The sequence below is a fragment of the Oryzias latipes genome, chromosome 22, assembly GCF_002234675.1.
Source record: "Oryzias latipes chromosome 22, ASM223467v1".
In the NCBI taxonomy this organism is placed as follows: domain Eukaryota; kingdom Metazoa; phylum Chordata; class Actinopteri; order Beloniformes; family Adrianichthyidae; genus Oryzias; species Oryzias latipes.
The window spans coordinates 13367900-13391093 of record NC_019880.2 but is presented as its reverse complement, the minus strand read 5'-3'; the positions used below and the strand labels follow the sequence as shown (position 1 = coordinate 13391093).

Sequence of the window (23194 nt, the reverse complement as noted above, 5' to 3'; positions counted from 1 at the left end):
AAGTTGGATTTCTTTATAAAATAATGACATTTACATCAGTTTTATCTCTTTTAAATTCCAGAGTGAACAATTATGAATAACCACGGAAAGTATTTGTCAACAGGAACCATTTCCACCCCATTGCAACTGCTTTTAATCCCGGCCGGAACAATCGCCACCATGAAAGGAGCCGAAAAGCGAATTCCCCACTGACCTGTGACCCGGGCCCGCCCTGCATGCACACTGAAGCAGTTCAAGCAGAGTTTATGACTGTGTTATCTCTCCTCATCCCCTTTCCACCCATCAGTGGACACTAGAAGCCACCAGGCTGGAGTAGACAGACCAGGCATCACTCATTCACTCACCTCCTAGGTGCCTTTGTCAGGTGATTGCTGGCAGAAAAAGGAAAATAGATCAATACATCTCCCATGAGCCTGACAGGTAATCTTTACCTGGGATGAAATATGAGTAGTACCGGCCTGCCGAATTCCTGTGTTATGGTCACCGCTTATTACCATAGTAGCAAGTGAGGTTCTTCTCTCCTGCAGCTAAAGAAACTGTATGCCAACAGATTCGTCTTTCCCCCGTGTCAGTGCCCTGGCACCAAAACTCGGACTCTCAGATGAGGCAGCAGCACAAAGCTATCTTTAAAGCACTACCCAGTCAATATTTGTCGACAGGTTCAGGGGCGTATATCTCCTAAAATCTATCAATTTAGTCCTCAACTACTTTTTTCTTCCCGTATAATGAACCCTAGTGTGTGTGATTTTTCCTAATCAATGTACATTTGTGGTCCAGTAACAATGGGGGGGGGGCTCTCAACCTCTGATTTGTGTAGCTGCCTGTCTTGTGCGAGGCATACGTTTAGAGTAGTGTGCGCACACAGCCTTTATAAATGCCATCCTCAAAGCTACGTGATCACATAAAGCTTTCTCAGGTGAATTATAGCAGACATATAGCTCACATTAATTTGTAAATCTCATTTTATTAAATGTGCTTCTTCTCTTTAAAGTGTCTAAAAATACCTGCTATGAGGCACCTTAAAAGGAACGTATAGACCCACTCCAATGAAAATCGTGTTTTTGTCATTTTTAAGATCTTTTTGTAGCTTTTTTCCCATGATGGAGGACATATATAAAGAAAGTTAAGAATAAAACAGCATTTTTTTTTTGTTATTTTACGTAACAACTACAAGTGGCGGGCATCAAGCTCCCTGCTCTGCTCCATTCCGATGCATCCACTTGCAGACAAATAGATCCATGTAAGTCTTTGTTTTTTCCTTCATCTTAGCTGGAATCTGGCTCAAAACTGTACGGCTGAATATCCCCAATATTGCTAGTCGTTTAGTTGCACCTGTAATGTTAGGCTGGGGTTGTGAGGGGCCGTAAGCTAGTGGGAGAGCGTGTAAACAAAGGGTTGATGAGAAATGAAGGCAGGTTTACTCCGCTCCAACAATGCCACAATTCAGAGGCAAATTTCTAATGATTCACTACCGCTCTGCAGAAACTATGTCCTAGAAAATGACAGCTTTTTGTTTCATTTTGATCAAAAGACCACTGGAAACGCTTTTACAATAGATCAAAAGATAATCGGAGTGGGAATGTAATTTCTTTATTGTCTGTTATTTTTTAAGCATGCCATTTATGTCTACATTTTTAATTTACCCCGTCAATAATTATTATCTAAATTATCTATTTTTACACAAATACATTTATTCTGTAAAATGCTGCTTCCTAACCAGATTTGTTCAAACTGTTGTGTGTGATTTCACTGTATGCTGCCATTGATCTTTTATTGCAGGATAGCAAGAGAACCCGGGAACTGTATACCCTAAGGGTAGGGGACAATAGTGCGGCTGACCTTCGTCTCTTGTTTTCTCCAGCTCCTTCTCTGCTGGCTACCATCCACTCTCTCCAGCACTCCAAAAACAAGCCATCCGGCCCTGCTGAAAACAGCCTGTTCAAACACACTTCCAGTTGGCCTTGAACTTAAAATACATTTGGGGAAAATCTGAATACAGAAGGCAACCTGAGGAGAACAGAGGCGACCCTCGGAAGACCACAACTACACTCCCTCTATGTTGTGCTAATGAGCTGCTTTGTACCAACTGTAGCTTTTTTTTTGCTTTTTTTATCTATGCTAATAGAAAGTCTGTATTTTGTATGGCTCACCACCGGTGGTCGGCTCTCTGAGCCCTACAGCAGCATGTGGTATCTAAACATCGTGATGTTCGTGCGACGCAGAGATAGCCGCCGTACAGCCATTGTTGTAAACTAGAGCAGACTCCCCGACGACACTGAACCTCTGCTGACCGCTTACCCGAGGTTCCTGCTGACAAGTGCTGTGCTACTAGAGTGGACATAATTGTTGAATTGTGTAGTGGCAGGTGGCCTGGAGCCTGTAGAAACAGGAGGAGCAGAGAAGTCAAAGCAAGAGCCTCTTGAAGCTGCCTTCTTCCTCGAGACGACAAAGTGCTTAACAAGGCTTGATTGCATTAACATTTGTCATGCTTAATATACTACCTGGGCAGGCTTGATCTAGGAGAAACATGCTGATTTGAAGACTAATGATGTGCTTTGTATTTTTTCTTTTCTTTCAAAGTTTGTGCAGTAATAAGTTTTTTTCTTTTTTACATTCTCTGGCATAGAAGATTTTTTTTCTTCTTTTCTGCAGAATTTACATGTCAGGCCTCATACAGGTGTCCTCCAGGTGTAAAGACGAGCTGTCCATTTGAGGGGAAGTGAAGACCTGAGATGTGTCTAGCCTCCCAGCTTCTAAGGTCGATGTGTTACTTGCTCCTCCTTTTGCCTCTTCTCTTGCACGATCCGTCTGAAATAAGTTGCACGCTGCAGATGAGAAGAAGAAAAACATTTTATTTCCCAGAGAAATCAAAACAAACAACAACAAATTACATTTTGTGTAAAGTATTTAAGTTGAGACTCAAATCCACCTTCTGCTCTTGGTATGCATAAGTAAAACTTTAAAGTAATGTCCGTGTAATAGGTGAAATATTAATGAGACATAAGACACGTGAGACAAATCTAAAAAAAACGCTTGTTGATGAAAACAATCCTGTATTTTTAAATGTTGTGTGTGCTTTACTCCTTTTTTCCCATGAACTTGCTCACCCCTATTTGTCCTTACAAATTTTTTTTAAAGAAAATTAGAACCAAATTGGACAGAAGGCAGAGGCACCACGACATGTTCTCCTGTCTTTTTACTTCACTTTGATAAATAGAAAAAGTTAGCGTTGCTCACACAAGACGTTTAGCAGGCAGTCCCGCAGCAGAGGACACAGGAACTTGAAGTGACATTGTGGCTCTGGGCCTGTCTCAAAGGATTAGGCATTACAACATTCACTAGCATGTGCTTTTGCTCATTCCACTTCTGTCTGCTCGTGCCTCTTTCCAGATGACTTCTTCCCCAAACTGATCCGGCAGGCAGGATAATTGATTAATATTTCTTGAGGAGGTGATGACTAACCGTTGCTTAGATCCAACCCAAACACTCAGGTTAAAATATTCAAAGGACTTGATGAAAATTCTGGGATTTTTATACTTGAGGAGCACAAAAGCAACAACAGGCAGATTTCTTTTCGTATTAACATGCACAGGCTTTGCAGGTACTCACATCCAGGGCATAATCAGAACAAGACTGATGATTAAAATGATTTTTAAAGGAATGATGATTGAAACATTGATTTGAATGAAAAATTTCACTAGAGATTTTTATATACGTGTTTCTATGATCCACTTATGAATAAAGGAAAGCATTTTCTTATGAAAAAAATGCATTTATTTGTAAAATAAATAAATTCGGAACCAATAAAGTTCATCAAGACAAACAAAGAATCAGCAGATTAGTATTTTCCTTAAATATCTGGAATAGGTATCTAAAAAGAAAAAGAATTTGGTTTCCCTTATTTTATTTAAACTACTGCTGGTGAGAACATGAGAACTAGAACGGGTGAGTGTGATGTCACCCATAGCACCAAATAATTCAATTCAGTCATTTTCTTTTGTTGTTGTTTTTTTTTTTTTTTTTTGGGGGGGGGGGGGGGGGGGGGGGCATGAGAACACCAGAGTGGAAGGCCATATTTCAAACTGTTTATTATTCTTACTTTTATCAAAACAACAGTTCATTTAGCTGCATGTGGTATTTCTAATGCTTAAAAAATACTTATTGAGGATTTCCTAATCTTTGTTAATAATGATACCAATATTGACTCAAAAATAGGAGGGGAGGGGACTCTTTGCTATGGGGGCAATTGCCCCCGCTTGTCCCCCTGTAGCTCCGCCCCTAAAGACAGTCAATTTAAATTAAAAATCATAGGGACAGGTAGTAATGACTGATATTTCATCTGTGATATAGACACAAAAATACACCATACCAATAATTTTGTACAATTTTTGACCTTTCTACATATAAAGACAGTAAAAACCGATTGCTTTACAGCAACATCTGCACTCTGGTAGGACTTAATCAAGGTCTGTAAAGGAATCAGGGTGCAATGGTTTTCCGTCGGTGCAGAAATTGCTGCACATGTTTTTATTGTAGGTGATAATGGGACGTTGAATGGACCCAACTTACGGTCTTAATCGGCTCTCATGTGATGCTCTCTGAAAACAATCATTTCAGGCCTTTCTGGAGCACCCCTCCTTCCACCTGTTTATTAATCAGGTAATTACACATTGACAGTAATGGGCCTGCTGATTCTCACACTTAAATGAACAGGGCTGAATTGCTCTTTAATGATTAGCCTTTGTGTTTCTCTCAGTCTGCAGAAATGGATTATTTAAAGCAGACTTTATGGCGATTGGGTTAACTTGAGAGTCCCTTGGCATCTGAATCAAAACATGTCATTAGGGCAGAAATGGAAATAAAGGCAGAGCAACAGTTGGAACCAACTTGTGTGGGTTTCACTCTTAAGCTCAGCCTCCAGCCACAGCAGGACCTCACCCTGAAAGTTTGGTGAAACCGTAGAGGCAGGTGCAGGTGGGGATGGGGGAGCTATGGGAGGGGGAGTTGAAGGACAAGAGCAGGTTGCGGAGTTGAGACGGAGAGGGCGAAATAGTGCGGTGGGCTGCATTTCTGTCAGCAAAAGTGATGGCTGAGTGGTAGCGTTATTTGTCTTGTGCTGCCATACGGACCTCGCGCCAGCCTGGGCATTAATGAGAGGGGGCCGGACCGCCGGGCAGGAACACGGCGGGTCTCTGGCGCAGGTGATCTGTCACGCAGCCGTCTTGCTCAGGCAAGGAGATGCATGGAGACAGAAGGAGGAGGAGAGCGAGGTGGGCTAACCGTAGGGCAGGCCTCCACCCAAGCACCCAAACAACATCAGAAGATAACAGACGGCCTGATGTGGTGAATTAAAGACTACACTGACAACACGATTTACCTTAAGCTTCAAGTTTTTCCGGATTATGTCATTCACTGCCAAACGCCTAAAAATCTCTTTTAAACTACTTGATCTTCGTCAATGCAATAAAAATACTTCTTAATTCATAATTTTCAACATTTACATTTTTTTTTTAAAGCAATTCAGAAAAAGTCATGAAAAAACTGACAAAGATGCCTCCAATCTATAAATGTATTATGTTTAAAAACATAAAACAGCATGAGGCCAGCATGGTTTGTTCTTTTTAGTAGAGAGTTGTTGGACTGAGTTGGAATTCTGGATTGATAGTGTGGAGAAAAGCGTAAAATTGTCAATTTAAGGCTGAGAAGTGGAGTGGTCATCTAATCTAAACAGCTACCTGGCCTGATAAGTTGTGCTGTTTCTTTTTCCTTTTCTTTTCACAACATGCTTCAGCACTGCTGGGAAGGTGCTAAGAGGGTAAAGAAAGAAGACAAAGCAACAGCTGGGTACCGTCTCAGTAATTCCCCATAGAGCCCCAGAGGCCGTGGACCATTTTCACTCCTGATTACAGAGTTTCAAATCAACCACTAACGCATACAACAATCCACTTCCTCCGGCTAACTCAGAGACTCAGCTGTCGTGTTCACTAAAAGCAACATGCTGCTCTTTCTGCTGAATGCAAAGAACAATCTTTCCATGCAAACAAGATGTCTACCAGGAAACCACTCCACTCAGTAAATCACAGAATCTGATTTTGGCCCCGTGCACCTTTCTGTCAGAATGGCAGGCAAGCAGAATCCTTACAGGAGGAGTGTGAGAGCTCGTCAGAGTGAATACGCGTCGCCTGGCGGTAGTGAGATTACCGAGGAGAGACATGGTGCAGCGGGCTGCCAAAGTAAAGATTTATACAGAGCAGTTGCAGCTGCAGAAACCGACATTGGATGACATGGGCTGCATGATAAATCATGGTGGACAGGGGGCACCAGACTCCAGAAGCAAGAAGAAAAAAAAAAGAAAAGAAAACGAGTCCGTGCAAATGAAAAGCTCTCTTTTTAAAACATCCACCAGATTATATGTACCAAATAATCCACAGTACCTTTGAATTAATCTAAACTGTAATGCAAATATCACAAATTTGTGGAGGGAATATACATGTATTCCATTGTGCTGAACACTGCACTGCTCCTGTAGCCGCCAACAAACCGAGGGCTGCCCCTTGTTACTTATGTTGAATATGAGGGCTCCTTAGGGGCCAGGAGGTGAATCCTTTCTTTACTTTTATGGGAAGCGGTTCAGGGCTGGAAAGGTGAAGGACAGAGTTACCGGCTGCTCCATCACTCAGTGCAATAAATGGATGCAATCTGTATCCAAGTAAAGCATTGGCTGTTTTCAAATTCCACCTCTTTTATCCAAATGAATGATGGACCCCGGTACAGAACAGTGTGCAGCAGTATTAATATACATCAGAGGCTCGCAGCCCTCACTAAATCAGGGAACTACCAGCATTTGTTATTTAAATGACAAGCAGCGGATGCAGCAGCCGCGCACAGAGAGGGGACGGAGAAGAAGAAGTGGACAAACCAATTCAGATTTCAATCTGGTGAAGACATAAGGCCCAGAGCCATCTGTCTAATGGAAAAAGGCAGCTACGCTAGTTTAACACACATACTTGCTGTCTTCTGGTGTCTTCTTCTTCACACAGGAAGGTTTCAAGTATAGCAGCACAACTTTAGGGCTAAACTTTACCTTGTAGCATAATATTTCAACGATAACTTTGTCAATAAAAAGCTAATTTTTACAGTCCCAGTTTTAGAGAGCACATCTTCCAAAAGACAGAGAAATTCCACCATCAGCTTTGCAGTTTTCTTTTGTTCGAGGTTGCTGTGACGTAACATTTAGTGAACAAAGCTTAAAAGCACCAAAACACTGAGTCTGGATGTTAAAAATGATGCCAGATAACTTTATCAGGACCTTCAGTGATGATCTGTGTTAAGTCCTTGCTATGATATCTTTCTCAGAATATAAGTTTAATTCACTTTAGGATAAAATATTTTTTCTTCCAAAGGGGAGTTTAAAGGTCATTGCATTCAATGAAAAGTTTGCTAAACTAAATGAATACTTAAACCTGACACGTTTTACAAATTATTCATAATATCCTAACATTATAATTTAGTTAAATAAGTCGGAAACCAAGGTTTAATACAAATTCTTTCAAAATTGTCGAACCGTATAAAGACTCAATCATTAAAAATAAATCCTAATAAACGTTTTAACACAGAAGCTGTAGCTCCAGTGTTGACGTTCTTCAAATTACTGTAACTCTTCAACTGTTTATGCAATGAACGTAATTCCAACAGAATCTAAAGATGAGAAAAGCAGCTTTCCACTGATATGTAACACTTTATGAAAACCAACGGATATTGATGCAATGAAAAGTGAAATGTGCTAAAATGCTTTACGGTAGTGAAGATGCTTTTCTCCGCTTCAGATTCAGTTGGAATTACATTAATTGCATAAACGGTTGAAGACTTATGGTAGTGTGAAGGACGTGTTATTTTCTATTGCCGGCAACAGCTCTGGTTTGAGGGGTCATTTTCCACTCTTCCTTTTTTTTTACATCCAGCCCTGAAACCAACAGTTTGCTTTGACTGCTTTTTTGGAAAACAATCTTAACAAGAAAGAATAAAGATAAAACATCAAAGCTAAGAAAAAAAGTAACAGTATGTCCATTTGTGACTTTTTTTACTGTCAAAAGGTACAACAATAGAAAATGTAAACCCACAGAATTAGGTCCAGCACTGAATTCCATGTCAACTTGTTTAAAAATTTGTGAAAATGGTCAATTCGAGAAACTTTTTGTGAGATCTGCAGAAAATGTCGGACTTGTACAGTTAAATATATAAACATCCCTGAAGCTTTGTGTGGATTTGTGGATTTGTGAATGTGTAAACGCTGTTACCTGATGAGATGCACCCAGCATCTGTCTCCCTCCTCCTCTGGGTGTCTATCGTGTGCAGAAATCCTGGAGCAACACCAGTTGACCTAAATGGACAAAGATGAAGAGTTATAAAAACATTTCCTACGACATAATAATGACAATTTCTAACAGTTAAGGAGGACTAACAAACAAAAGTTTTTACACTTCTCAACAAAAACGACTCGAGTATAAAGAAAAGGTGAGCTTTATCCATTGCAGAGTTTACATAAACAAATGACACCTGCTCTATCCTTCATGTTTGTCACTTGTTCGCAGGCCTGAAATAGAAAGAGCCCCCACCACAGGCTGAATGGCCCAGACTTATGAGATGTAAAGTTTGGGTCAAGGTCTGGCCTGTCACATGGACATGGAAGGGACGGATGTAATCAGCGCTGTCTGTACGCTGTGAATCAGAGGAGGTGCAGGTGCAAGTGGGTGAATAGAAGACTTGATGGTCAAACATTGTGTTACGACTCCTCTTAGATAGCTAAAGGGCTATGTTTCATTTAAACATGGTTGAAATCCATCATTTGTCTTTAAAGTGAATGAATGAGTGTTAAATAGCAAAGGAGTGTCCAGAGAAACCTTCCTTCTCTGATGGTGAGCTGCATAAGCTCCCAGCCCTGACAGACACATGCTACAATGAGCCCCCGCCAGGCCAGCTCTTTAACTGGAAGTGTGTTCCATGACCTCAGTGCCCATAAATTACATGGCAGGTATGCGGGCGCTGGGTGTTGAGAGCTGTTCAGGGCACACTTTGAGCAAAGTCCCTATGTTGTATAATCAATAGATATAAAAATAAATGGCCTGACCGTTATTTTCTCCCTGCTACCCTTCTCTAATAAAATCCCAGTAATGCATATTTCATTTACCTTTATACTTATTGATTACCTGTACTCCAGTTAGTAAATCATGCGTCTATCGATCCCTCAATTGTACCTCTGTCGAACAGCACATAACCAGCCATTTGCTCCCCTGATAAAGAGCTCAGACATTAAACTCCCCACAGTAAATCTCTGCAAACTAACTTTTTAATTCCAAATCGATCCACATTTAAACATGGCATTATTTCAGGACACACACCTGTGGTATTAACAGCTATAACCAAACGCATTTTCTCTTACTGCAGGGAGGTCCATCCCACCATTTTTCCCTATGCTTTAGGAATATGACGTACAGGGGTGTCTGGTCTCTTGAAGGAGAACCTTTCAGTGTTACAGAGCATCCATGAAGCCCACTGAGGCACACAGCACAATGCTAATCAAACACCAGAATACTATCAGCTGGCTCATTAACCAGAGCAGGAAGTGAAGGGCTTCTTATAAGAATGCAGAGTAGACAAAAAAAAAATAAAAATATGCATCGTCGTTCGTTAACATCTGTTACTTCTCCAGCTTTCACAGCTTGACAGATGTTTGCGCCCAAACTCACTGAAAGTTTGTTAAGAAATCAAAGCTTGACTTTGAGGCGATGCACAAAGAAAGAATCGAGCAAGAAGGAGTGAAGATTGTCACCAAGTAAATTTTATCAAAGACACAAGGACACAAAGAGAAAAAAAAAAGCATCCAGGATGGATTTTTCAGGTCAAATGAGACACTTTTAAATGCAACCAAGTCCCTTTGGGTGCAGTGCAAAGCAGCACTGACACTAGGTCAATTGTAATTTTGGTGCCTACGTCCAAAACCAAATACCTCAATTAAACAAAAATAAATCAAAAAAAGAAGAAGAGTGAAAATTTGCACTTACAAAGTGGCCATCTATTTTCATTAGGATACATGGTGCTTCAGGTGTGAGGAGGATCTCAAGATTAATAGAGGTATTCAAATGAATCAAAAAGGATTAGGGTCTCCAGGGGACATAATCAATAGCTCCAAATCAATAATCAATAGGCCACTCACACCAATATACTAACTGCTGACACTGTGATCTTACAATTAAAATGAAAACTGGGTATAGAGTGGCGTTAGACTATGATTTATCTCACAGCGCGAGTGTCATTTAGAAATAAATAAGTCAATAGATAAAAGCTGCCGCTGCCCGGCTCAGGTGGGAGATAGTTATGCATTTTAACGCGCCTCTCGGCCCCCGAGCATTTTTCAGCCAAATACAGCAAGTCTCAGGTACAAGGGAATTAAAAAATATTGATACAAAAAAAAGTCATCATCTCTCGTCCTGGTACAGATGAAAATTTAAAGCAAAAAAATAAATAAAAAGAACTTGGTCTAAACTGCATCCGGATTCACAGATACACACACGGAGAAAGTTAATAATCAGAGGAAGAGACGGTTGACAAAAACAGCAGGTTGAACTGTTCTAATATTTCACAGCTAGCAGCTACTAATAATTCTATTGTCTTATGCGGCAAAATGTTATTTCTCTAGTATTTTTTCTGTTCTTCCCTAGTTGCTGCTTTGTTTTTCCATATTGTTATCAGTATGTTTGGGTCACACACACTGACGGTAAATAAAGATGGATAAAACTGGAGATCATGTGACCCACTAGTGTCCAAACAGCTGATTTACAGCTTTTTATGGCCAATTTTTTAACTTACTCACCAAAACTAACATGGCAGGATAAGATTTCACAAAAACTTTTCTGAAAGTGAATAAATATGTGGAACCACCAAACAAAAACACTTGTTGGAACATGGTTAACATGGCTCATGTAGACCTAACAAGGCCAATCAAGACGGAAATCTCCAACACAAAAGACAATTACCATATTTACTGTGCAGTTTTGAGGGCTGGTAAAAATAATAATAATAAAAAGCAAGGAGGAACATAAAATTTGTTACTTTGTTCTAAATTTTAACCTTAACCTAGTGTCAAAATGCTGTCCTTAAAGTAAAAGGAAACTGTCTTCCTATTTGAGGCATTTTGTACTTGGGACTCAATCTAGTTTATTTGTATTCTTATACTATTGGAGAAAACTGGACAGTCAAGAAACAATCTATACATTGAAAGGGAGATTACATAAGGCCTTAATCTACTTTTTTAATTAGTTTTTTCTTTTAAAAAAATGTTTGAGGAAAATATTAAGCTACCTCGAAATAACAATGAAATTAAAAACAAGTCAAAATGAATATTTTCAATTTTGTAGGTGAAGATTTTCCTTTATAATTTCTTTCAAGGAACAATCGTTTGTTTGTATGCAGCTGAACTTGGATGAACCAGGAGAGTGCATGAGTGCTGTGCTGGGTCGTGAGGACAAAGCAGCCAGCTCACTGGAGATTGGATTTGAACAGCTCGGGGAGATAGATTCAGCTCGTGGCGTCCAACGGAACACATCAGAAGCTCTCTCATCAACCCCCCCTCTCTCTCTCCCTCATTCATTTGGGAGTATGATTTATACTTTTTGAAGTGAAGGGTCTTGAATCCCACTATAAAGGAATTAAGAGATCTCCCCCGAGTCAGTTATTCAAATGAGAGCATGGCAGGGATATGAGGGCTTTTTAATAGAAGAAATTAGTATTCACAATGCCTTAAACTGGAATCTGAAGGAACCTTTCAGGTAGAGAAGAAAGGGCCAGTTTAGAAAAGAAAGCCCTAAGAAGTCGGGGGGCTTTTCGTAGCAGTTGTGTTTTTGCCCATCATCAAGAAATGCTGGAGTGCTGTGAAAATTACCCAAGAGAGAGTTCCTGAGAGGGAGTCTGTGTGAAACTAAATTAAGAATGCACCATAAATAGGCAAAGTAGGAACAACACAATGAGGAATCCCACAGTCTTGAGGCCAAAAGGGCCGCTCTGTTTTTTTAACAAGCCCCATGTAGATCCAGAGGTTCCTGGGATGACTGAGAGCAGTGCGCTGCTTTGACAAATATCTTCTAGATTTTTTTTTTCATGTTCCCGTGCATTCCCACAATTGTGGGGATTTAAATCTGAAACAAATAAAGTTTTTTGAAGGCCCTGTCCTTGAAAACTAACAGAGTTAAAAAAAAATTTGAATAGTGGCTTTAACTTCAGTTCATTAAAGCTCAATGAGCTCAAACATCAACAATATTTCATGAAAATGCAAAGAGTAGGGTATTATTTCAAATTAATTAAATCAAAAAATTAAATCAAATTAAGTTTCTTCCAAACACAAACTATGAACCTGTCGATCTATGTACATTTATTATTCAGCTAGCCAAGATTTTCGCTCAAATACATTTAGGGAATTTACTAATTTGATCCGTCCAAAGCATCGACTTCCTGCACATGTCCTGAAGCGGAGTCATGGCATTGGCATTTATTGTCTTCTTTTTGCCCTTTATCCAAGCAGCCTCATCAGTGTTGATGCATATACAGTGTTTCTTCACTATATTGCAGTTCATTTTTTGCAGTCTTGCGCATATTTTTCAGTTTAATTTTGCATGCTTTTTTTGATTTTTTATCTTATAACAGCACTGTTAAACGGTTTCACGTCTGGAATGGCTGTTGATGATGTTAATCAAACTCCTCCGTGCCACAGCTCCTGTACAGAATGCGTTCAGGTTCCCACTTTTACATGATTCTTCAATAGCAAGTGGATCTTTGGTTCCATTCTATGATTTTGGACTTACTTTTTCTGTTACAGTTTGAGCTTTGAGAGTTAAAACAACAGAGACACGTGTGAAAATGTTTGTGTATTTAGTGTATAGTGAGGGGTTATCATATCCTTAAAGGGCTTATATCATTAAAAATCAACTTTTTGAGCTTTGAAGTGTATCATAATGTTAATTCCTCACAAAAAAACAACCCCAAAGGTAATATTTTGATCCATTCACACATTTCTGAGTAGTCATCTAAAAACCCTCACTCTAAACGCCAACCCCTCCCAACCCACGAAAACGAGCGGGTTATTGCAATTATACACATGAAAGTGAGGAACAGCCCCTTCCAAATGGCGTTAGAGCTGCCGGCACAACCCGTTTATTTTTATATGCACAATATGTAAATCAATGCAAAAGTTCAGATGTTGTTCGCTTTCGTGCATGAAACGCAGAAATGCTGCAGAGGCCGGCTCAAGGATGACGTCATGAAATGGGCGGCACCCACAAGGAGCAAAATGCGGTGCCTCAGGGATAGAGTGTGTTACTTCCTGGTAGGAAATAACCAATATTTCATTAAAAAATTGTTCTTTACTGTGCCAAAGGTAATATATTATCATATAGATGGATATAGTCTAGCCTGAAAGGTTTAAGAAAAGCACGATAAAGGCCCTTTAAAGCATCTATGCATGTCACCTATTGCGGGTTATTTTTAGAACGTGATTCCCACAATAAACAAGGGAACAAAAACTAATTTGATTTGGCGTGAAGTCCTATTGGATTAAAGCAGGTGAAAGTTTGGCCTGATCACTACAAATTACCCAATTTATGTTTAATGTTGTTATGGTTTTGCAGGCTTTCTTAATTTCAGGTTGAACTTATACAAAAGGCTATTTTCAACTTCTTAATAAACAATTAACCAGAACAGTCATTTATTCATGCAATTTTTGAAAAAAAATGAGCTTAATGTTTATTTGCGTTTGACATCACTGGCTTAAAAGAACTTTTCAGAGCAGATCTTTGAAATATTGAGCTCTGGTGGGCCCAGAGAGCTCCTGTCCTTGACCTTCCTCCTGACCTTCTGTCTAACCTGTTTGGACAGACATGGCTGAAGACTGTCTCTAATAAACCGCTAAGAAGCTACTTGGTTTAACTAACATGTCGCTTCATGTACCTGTTTCTGAAGACAGAAGAACATCTGAGATGAGGGCCCTCTGACATCACGTCTACAGGACACACTGGTATGGGGCAGAAAGGCTTCAACTGCAAATGAAAGGTTTAAGCACTATTTAGATTTTATCACTTATTAATGAGAATTAAGAAGGAGTGCTTTAGATGAATACCTGGCTTCGTCCTCGTTTTCCAACGGAAGGCAGCCAAAAGCTAGAAAGAGAAAATCAAGTTTTTAAGGAAACAAATGGATTTTGGAAAGCTTTGTCAAGAAACAGCCTTCGAGTACTTACTCTCGCTGCAAAGGATCTTGGGAGAAGTGTCTCAGTCTTTCTACAAATACTGGCATGTTGTTATCCTGTTTCAAGGACAATACATAAAAACAAAAGGAAAACATTTAATTTTTGGGCAGCACTTGGAGTAACACTAAAGAAAACTTAAGCATTCTCAAACCTTCCTGGGATGCCGCCTCCGGTCCCTCCTGATACAGCAAGCCGATGAACTAGGTTTGACACGAGAATGATACCCTGAAAAGGTACAAAACAACTTACTAAGATGTTTTACCAAACCTATAAAAGTCCAAATCTGGGTATTGAGACTATCTTTCCCCTAAAAGCATATTCATGAATGGCATACACAGACATTTAGGGGCTAAATATTAGTCAGACTTGTGCTGTCATATCAAAGTATACTTTCCCATAAACTTGTGCTGTAATTTGCTGAAGCTCATCCCACACACAAAAATACCCCAAACTGTAAATTCTCAGAAGTCTAAAAATCAGAATCAACATTTTTGGATTGAAAATAAAATCCATCAATTCAGATGGTCTACTCTTTACCCTAAACTGCATTGGACATAATAAAACGGAAAGATTGAGAAAAAAAACAAAATTCCAGAACCATCAATATTGTTTGGTTCAATATTGTAGTCCTGTAGATGGTTTCAATTCATAAAATACTTATTCTATAGTCTGAAAAATGTCTTAGTTGATTTCCCACTAACAACAAATATATATTTGTGTCAGAGCATTTTTTGCCACTCTAAATTAACTTCTGCAATCACATGACCCTAAGTATATTGATTAATATTTTGCATTAAGGAAAGGACAGCCTGTGAAACCTCTGTCAGAGAGCCTTGAAGCCTGCAGGAATTTTGGAGAAGCATGTCTTTCCTCCAGGGAGAGCTGGTTGTCAGAGTCCCAGTTGGGCAACAAGCCAGCAACCCCCGTCCCAACTCCACAGTCCCCTTCGAAGAACCAGTCGCTCTGCTCATCATCACCTGCAAATATGAATGCAGTATTAGGGTGTTATGGGTAGCATGCTCCTTGCTATAGCTCCAGTACTCCTGGTGTAACACTCAAGCTAAATTGCTTATCTTTAAAATTAAATTCACTAAGTGCTATTTAGATGTATTCAATCAACACAAATCGTGACTTTTAAATAAATAGCAAGCTCATTCATTAACGGTGTGTGAAATTTTAACAGTTGGGATTTTATTGTGCAGAAGATGTTTTCCTCCAGACACAGTTTCCTCCCCAGACTGTGAAAAGCCTTTTCGACCTGTCAGTCAGCGGAGCACACACAGGAACCATGCCTCTCACAGTCAAGGTGTAGTGACAACTGTTAAATCAGAGTGCGCCTGGGCCCACCATGGCTAATGAGATTACCAAAGGCTTCAGCGCTCATTACCACGACATGACAACGTCTTATTAGAGTCGCCTGGGTGCCCGGCAACCAGCCCACTGAAGCCAAGCATCCCTCCTTCGACTCAGCATTCCCCTGGCTGATCAGAGCACTGTCCAACTTGACAATGTGTCATCTTCCACTACATGGAAGGAAAGGTTTTTCCTGTGAGCTGCGAATGGTCCAAATCTAATCGACTGTAGAGCATTTTACCTTGTCTTCCTTCATCATTGGTGAACAGGCCTGGGTCACTGCTGCAGGTACTGCTGGTTTCCCTGCAAACCAAAAAAAACCCAGACCCTTTCTAAGTGACCCGCTTCTTAATTATCAATGACATTCGACGATGAAGAACTCTGCTTTGATTTGTCATCTCAAAGCTGATGGGCTCTTGAGGTCAGACAATGTTAGAACATCTGAAAAGTGAACAATGTAAATCAAACATTTACATGCCCCTGTAATGTCAATATTTAACATGTAGCATTCAATAATAAAATAATGAAGAAGATGGGAGCTGGAGGTCAGCGTAAATGGAAATGACACAAAAAGACAGAGTGTGCTGCGTTTTTTTTTTTTTCCCTTGTTGCGACGGCAAACACAAAGGCATCAGGAGAGACTCTGATCGAAGCCACTGAGTGACATGAACAATCTAATTGAATATCCTCCGCTGTCAGCTCCAATCTAATCTGGCTTGCGTTGTGAAGGATGACAGCAGCAGAGAAACACATTCCCCTGCCTGCCCCTCCCTCTGGGTGTGCCCCTCACACACACCGACCCACAGACATGCCACCGCTTCCACACAACAACCGGACGACATCTGCTGTCCGGACTGCCTCTAATGCTCGGCGGCTGCCCCCCCTCGCACACACACGCCCTCAGGCGAAGCCCTAATCCATTCCCTCCGTGCTCTCTGTGCCCCTGCCGCTCATCTGGCTGCAGGTTTCACTGTCTTTCTCACACCTCAGCCGCTGGAGAGCGGGACCTTTGAAGAATTTAAGGGTGGCATATAAACAAGAGCTGTCAGACTCATAATCTTTACATATTATTCTGACGTTTTGAAATCATTTAAAACCACTGTTTGGTCCAAAAATAATTCACAAAAGGTTAGAGGATTTGTTGATGTGAAAGTCAGCATATTTCCTTTCAAACGAGACCAATCACCATACAGACGAAAGAAAGCTCATTTGTCTTAAATGCATTTTAATCCGCTTCCTGTTTATCATCCCTGACCTTGCTTAAAGGGAAAAGGCTGGAGGGTCAGATAGACGCTGATCCAGTGCTTTGCCATATTGCACAAGCCTCCAAGTAATGGCAGGATCAGGCAAACGTCCATGTGCAACCCCTGGCCAGATGGTCCTCCATCATCTCCCTGAACAACCACAAGAAGCAGATGTGAGAGGGAAGCAGGCCACTCTGGGGAATCTGGAAGACGTCTGGCTTAACCTCGCAGACCCGAACTGTCCTGCCACCCCCATCCAACCCCCTAAATTCTGTCTCCTAAGACTGATTCTCTAGATCACTCTGAAATAACCCATCTCTGGACATATGAGATCTAATGTGGGACGCACGCTCTCCACTACCAGCAGAGGACACAAGCTAGATCACAAACTAACAAGCTGTTCATTTCAGATGAGCAGTATAAAAAATGCTTTTGCAGCTAATTAGATAGAATGTGTGCAGAGAAATCAGACAAATTAACAATAATTTGTTATTTAATCCACATTAAAAAAGTGAAGTGAAATCCCTTAAACCAGGGTTTGACAGGTATGAGACTGTTTATACTAAACACCACCTAATAATTGATAAATACAATTGATATTCTTATTTTTCGTGGGATCAAAGATAATTTCTTTCTTAAACTGCAACCTATTCATGTAAAAACTAGCATCTTGGACTGTCCTGGCCTATCAGTCACTCTTAGCAGAAAGTACATTTTGCACAGATCTTAATGCTGTAAATGCCTTACTGTAATTGCGATAGAATAGAATAAAAGCGTGCAGATTTTGCTGAATACAGCATTGCAGCTTTTGCAGTCCACTTAGAACACCCAGTAACTGAAAAAAGACGACCTCAATAGCTTAAAGACAAAAAGATATTATTTTAATCTTTTTTGCTGCAGAAATGGTCTGTAATGAATTTATTGATAAACTTTCAACTTTTTTTGTTGCATGTTTGGAGACCTTGACCTATATGCATTTTAAAAAAAACTCTTATATCTGCTTTGCATGAGAGAACATCCTCTTAAAGACTTTTTGCACATGGAAGCATATCTAATCACCTCTACCAAATAGAATTTTCAAGGCGGATGTGAAGTTGCGTTATTTTTCTGTTTTAATTTAGAACTAAGATAAGCTACAGGGGACATTTTTATCACCCACAGCATTCATTTGAAAGTTGAGTCATGGCAGCAGCTGTTCTGGTATACTTTATCTCCATGTGATGCTGTGGTGTCATCGCAAAAGGTTTTGACTGTAGTCAAGGTTTGAATACCTGGCTTACTCAAGGTACCGCGGCTTCAAAAGAAATGCATGCTAGGTTGACTTGACGCTAATTTGATAACAAAAGTCAGCAAGTATGGTTGGTTTTGTCTCTTGTTGATGCAACCAGTCAGGATGACTCGTGTATGAAAAATGCATGATTGGTTTTTGGAGGGAAACAAAGGCAAGGGCAAAAATGACAGTGTTTAGGGATGAACCAAACTCCATGCATGGTCTTTATGTCTCCATAGGAGCTAAAAGGGTGAAGCAAAACACAGTATCCAAATGAGCACTAATCATTAGGATATAATCCTCAGCTCCTGGGAGAGGCAGATCAGTTTGCAGAGAGATTACAGGCAAGCCGCCATTTATTGAGCCTTGGCTCATTCTGCAGAGGAATAAAGAAGAGGAGAGTTGGAGGGGGGCAAAGTGCTGATAACAATGGATCTGTGGGCTCTTCAAACAAGCCGCCCCAACCCAAATCCATGCCCTCTTCCATGGGTGCCTGATTATAAGGTTATCCCACCCTCCCTGAGCTGCAGTAATTGGATTTGTCTCAGAGATTTATGAAAATTAACTTCAACAAAAGCTCCAGTGCCTTCCAAAAAACTTCTCCAAATCCAGACTACAGCAAGATACAGCTGAAGGAGCTTGGAGTGGATTTTTTGTTTCCCCCTAAGAAGTCAACAGAAACAGCAAACAGCTGGAGACAGAGGCCGGGCACGGGGCGACCACTACCCACAGGTGAGGCCTGCTCGACGGGCCAGCCTGGGTGCCAGGTGGCCTCGGCGCCAGCAGGCTGAGCCAGGTCTAATCAAGGATGTGAAACCCAACTGGAGCTCCAGCATCTGCTCTCCTTGCACTTGGGTGGCTGAAGGCAACGCTCCGCGCAGAGCGAACATAAGGGGAGTGACCTTGAGGAGGGGGCACAGTTTTCAAACTCCAAATGAAAAAGGTTCACGGAATGAGCAAAGACCAAAAAAGTGATTCCGAAACGCGGCGTCTGTGTCTGACATCTAATGGACCATTCACTCTTTGAGTAAAAATACTGCTGTTGTACCACTGTGGACCCCTCATCACCGCTGACATTTGTTCACATCCCTTCCCTCCACAAGGCTTAACCCCCAGATTGTTCTGCCCTCAGTACAGAGTGGCAGTCTACTAAGCAGCAATCAAGAGTGTTGGCGTTGGGTAAGTAAGAAATGATTGACAGCGTGCCATGGCGCTCCCATTTATTTCTTCTCCGGAGCTGTTTTCTGTCAGAACGGCTATTGATTTTTCCATAAAGTAAGAAAACAAGTGCCGTTTAGAGGCTGGAGAGGTCAGCACAAATTAAACCAGAAGATGTAAAGGTTTCTCTGTCCCATTATGGCTTTCTTTAAGTGTTTTTTCCCCTGTGTTTTATGTGATTACCAGATAATGGGCTAAGCAGTGGAAATCCTTTAAACTAGGTGGTCAAAGCTAAAAAAACCAAAATGTTAAGATGTGACTGACCGACTGTATATAGAGTATTTGTCTTTTTCTATACTTCATATACAGTGTAACTGCATATTTGAAAAAAAAAAAACTGGTCATTACTGGCTTATAATTTGTTTAAATAAAACCTTTCATGCTTTACGATGATGTGATGTTTTCTTTTAAAAGTTTGAGATTCAATTTTGGCTTTCTGGGTTAAATCTATGCGAGACTACGCACTTCGACACCACCAGGGATCACAGCTTTAATTACCCCAACAAAGATTGGAATTTACTCCAAACAAATCAATACCACTCCAAGTCACGTATTTATTTGTGACCATATTTTTCAAAAGGAAATAATGAGCGATGAGATGCCCGGAGGCCAAACTATCAAAGGTGGCTCCCTGGTGATCCTTTCAGACGCAAGGATAGAGGACACAAAGATGATTATTAACTTTTGAATATGAGCTCAAGACTACAGAAGGGACTTCATCGGGATATTCCCCTTTTGAACTAGTTTGAAGGCCTTCTGAATACTAATAATAAGGATTTTCAATACAAATAATACCAAGGGTTCTATTGTTTCTTTGCTACTGTCTAAAATAGAAAAAGATATCATTTTAATTTTAGAAAGAAACTGTTCAAAGGATTATATTGAATTTAAACATGCTCATTTCTGCTAAAAGTGTTTCACAAATGTGAATTCATTTGAAGTGATAAATATGGAAATGTTTCATAAAGGACCAGAAGGATTTTAGATTACCCTTCAGACATGTTCTCATCAGCAGCGTCTCTGTGCTCCTTCGTCATCTTCCTTTTCCAGCACTTCTTCCCCAGCAGTCTGCCTCCTTCACTCTGTCTCTCGTTCTTCATCCAGCCACCAGATCTTCGCTTGGATCCCGAGAGACGGTGTACCTTAGGCGGTCTGTGCCTCTGTTTGCGATCCACCTCTGACACTGTTAGCTTCTGCTGCAGCCTGTAGGTCACCCCGGAAGTCATACGCTTCACCTTCCTCCGCCTCCTGAGTGGCCGTCCTGGATTATTCTCGGTGAAGGAGTCAGACTCTGGCCAAGAGGGCTGCCTCGTCCTAACTGAGCCCCCCACAAGTGATGACCAGTGGTTGGTAGCAGACATGTCGTCAGAGTCACTGCAGTTGGCCACCGATGCAGGAAAAGTGAAGGACGAGTTCTCCCTGAAGTCTTTAGCTTCATCTAAACTGGATTCCGAGGCGTCAATCCAGCATCTTCTGGCAAACAATGGATAAAGGGAGGATTCGTGAAATTTCTTGCGTCCCCTGCGGCGTCGGATCTGTCGCCGATGCTGCAGTGGACTCAGGACCATTTCCTCCCACAGCTCCCCCAGCTTATTCGGCTCTGAGGCCTGTTCCAGAGCTGACACCAGGTCCTGCACCAGCTCATCCATCATAGTGCTGGAAATGACTGACACAGCAAAAGACGGTTAAAATCTGCAGTGACCGCCAAATTAGCATAAACTGTAACATTGTTGTCTGGATTAGATATGGTGTCTATGTTGTCTTTTATGAAAAAACATAATATTTTCAAAAAGGAAGCAAATGCTGAAGAGCCTAGAGCAAAATCATTTTGTATGAAAAGACAAACTAACACTCTATAAAAGACAAGGTCCTCAAAAGTAAAGTAGCTTGTACTTATACAAAAATGACATTTATTATTCCCATGCTTTTTACACATCCGTTCATTTTGACAGCAAATGGGATTTCTAAACACATTTGTGTTGACACTTTTCAATTAAAACAGTCAGCACAAAGAACCGATAATATAGGGTTAGCTAATTGTATATATCGTTAATAATTATATTCTTGGTAACATGAGAGACAAATGAATTTAAGAAAAACATGTAAATTATGTTATTGTGGGAAAAGCTAGAAGTTTTAATCAAATATTATTTACAACAGGAGATAAAAAAGACATTTCTTGGACTACATATATTTACATCATCAGTTATCCCAGTTTATGGGATAAATGGTTACCTTTAGTGTTTATATACATGTGAATACAATCTCATAGCAGGTGAATCAAACAGAGCTTTTTAAATATTTCACCAATGAAAAGCAGCCCTTTAATGTTAGATTCCTGCCTCATGTGAAGACGAGAGGTCATTTGAAGTTCAATTTAAGATATGTTGACTTTCATTTAAATAAAACCATTACAGTGAAATGGAAACAATGTATTAGTTGTCTTTATTGTAAATTAGAACATGTTCTTAATGGCTTACCTGGTTAAATAAAGGTTAAATTAAAAAAAAATGTTTTTTGTTTTGCTAACTGCTCATGCATCACGTGTATCTTTGCACATTGATGCCTTCTGTATCCCTATATTTCCCAGAGCTGATCAAAATTCCATTGCAATTTGCTATTATAATGTCAATAAATGATTCTGATATCGTCATCATTCATAATGATCACAAATATCGCACATAGTGAGTTTTTCTCGTATGCAGCCCGAGAGCTAAGCCAACATAGCAGCTCCTGTCTGTATTATGTTTCTCCATTCTTTTGATGGTATGATGATCTCATCTGCTGTCATTTAAAGCAGCTTTCTTAGCAGAAAATGAATATAAACGACAAGTATTTGTCCTAATCTAAAATGCTAAGCTAAGCAAACCAACATGGCTATAAATTATAGATTATCTTATTTTCTCTAGTATGTTTACTTGTGTTAAAATTTAAAAGAAGAATGTAAACGTGAAAAGACATAAGACATATTTGTAATGACAGGTTTACTACTAGCACGGATGAGCAATGATCACTGCTGTTGTCCTTGAGAACGTTTGTTTATCATCAGGAAAAGCGAAACCATCGCGTTGTCTTTCTAATTAGCTAAGAAAAACTGCTGGGAATCTGTGCGGCATGACTGCAGCAAAAACAACAGCACAGCAGCAGGTTGTAGTATCTATCTGCATGGTGATGGTCCCTCACTGCTGCTGTCTGTTACATAACAGCTCACACACATGACATCAGCAACAAGGACACCTCACTGCTCTACGCCCTCAATGTCAGCAAAGCTAGCCGTTTGTTCGCCCGCCGACCGGTCTCACGCATACAGCTCACGCAGCCGCTCCGACAACGAACCGCGAGCAATAAAAGGAGTTCACGGTATTGTGATACTCACCTGTCTCTGCTCGTGTTGTTTTGTTGTCAGCCCTCTGGTGGGGCGTACACGCACTTCCGCCCTGCACTACAGCCAATCAGCAGATTCTACGTCACCGTGACGTACAGCTGCGACAGCAGACAGCGCGTGCAGACAGGAAGCCTCAAGCTGACAAGAAAATGATTTGTTGCTGTTATTTTACAAAAAAATTGTTAAATCTTTCTGAAACTAATGTCTTCACGTTTTTTTAAAATAAATTTACCAAGTAGTTTTCTTTCTTCTTGTTTTTTTTGTCAGAACACAATATGTTTTTCTTTTATTTTATACGTTTATTGGTGTGAATTAAAGCTTCCAGGTTTTTATATGGGAAATCCTTTTTGTTGTTTTTTTTCACCATGTTTTGCCCTCTTACTATTTTCATATCTTACTTTTAGCTTCTTTTATTTAAGGAGAGTAAGATC

At 40.4% G+C, this 23194-nt stretch overlaps 1 protein-coding gene across 3 annotated transcripts; it reads right to left on the bottom strand.

Annotated features, from left to right (window-relative positions):
• Nucleotides 1-2093: 2093 nt before the first annotated feature.
• Nucleotides 2094-22862, bottom strand: gpatch2l (G-patch domain containing 2 like). 3 transcript variants are annotated; one of them, XM_020713400.1, is made up of 11 exons: nt 22755-22862; nt 20369-21044; nt 15888-15949; nt 15112-15270; nt 14445-14518; nt 14285-14349; nt 14165-14204; nt 13996-14084; nt 8298-8380; nt 5130-5221; nt 2716-2825 (listed from the first exon to the last, which is right to left on the bottom strand). In XM_020713400.1, exons 2-10 carry the CDS (start codon nt 21028-21030, stop codon nt 5148-5150), a joined length of 1308 nt encoding a protein of 435 aa, XP_020569059.1. In that variant the 5' UTR covers nt 21031-21044; nt 22755-22862; the 3' UTR covers nt 2716-2825; nt 5130-5147. The 3 variants fall into 3 exon arrangements, with proteins under 3 accessions (XP_004082629.2, XP_020569058.1, XP_020569059.1); XM_004082581.3 differs by lacking the exon at nt 5130-5221 and having other exon boundaries at nt 2094-2825; nt 22755-22861; XM_020713399.2 differs by lacking the exon at nt 5130-5221 and having other exon boundaries at nt 2094-2825; nt 20369-21034; nt 22755-22833.
• Between the last annotated feature and the right edge of the window lie 332 nt (nt 22863-23194).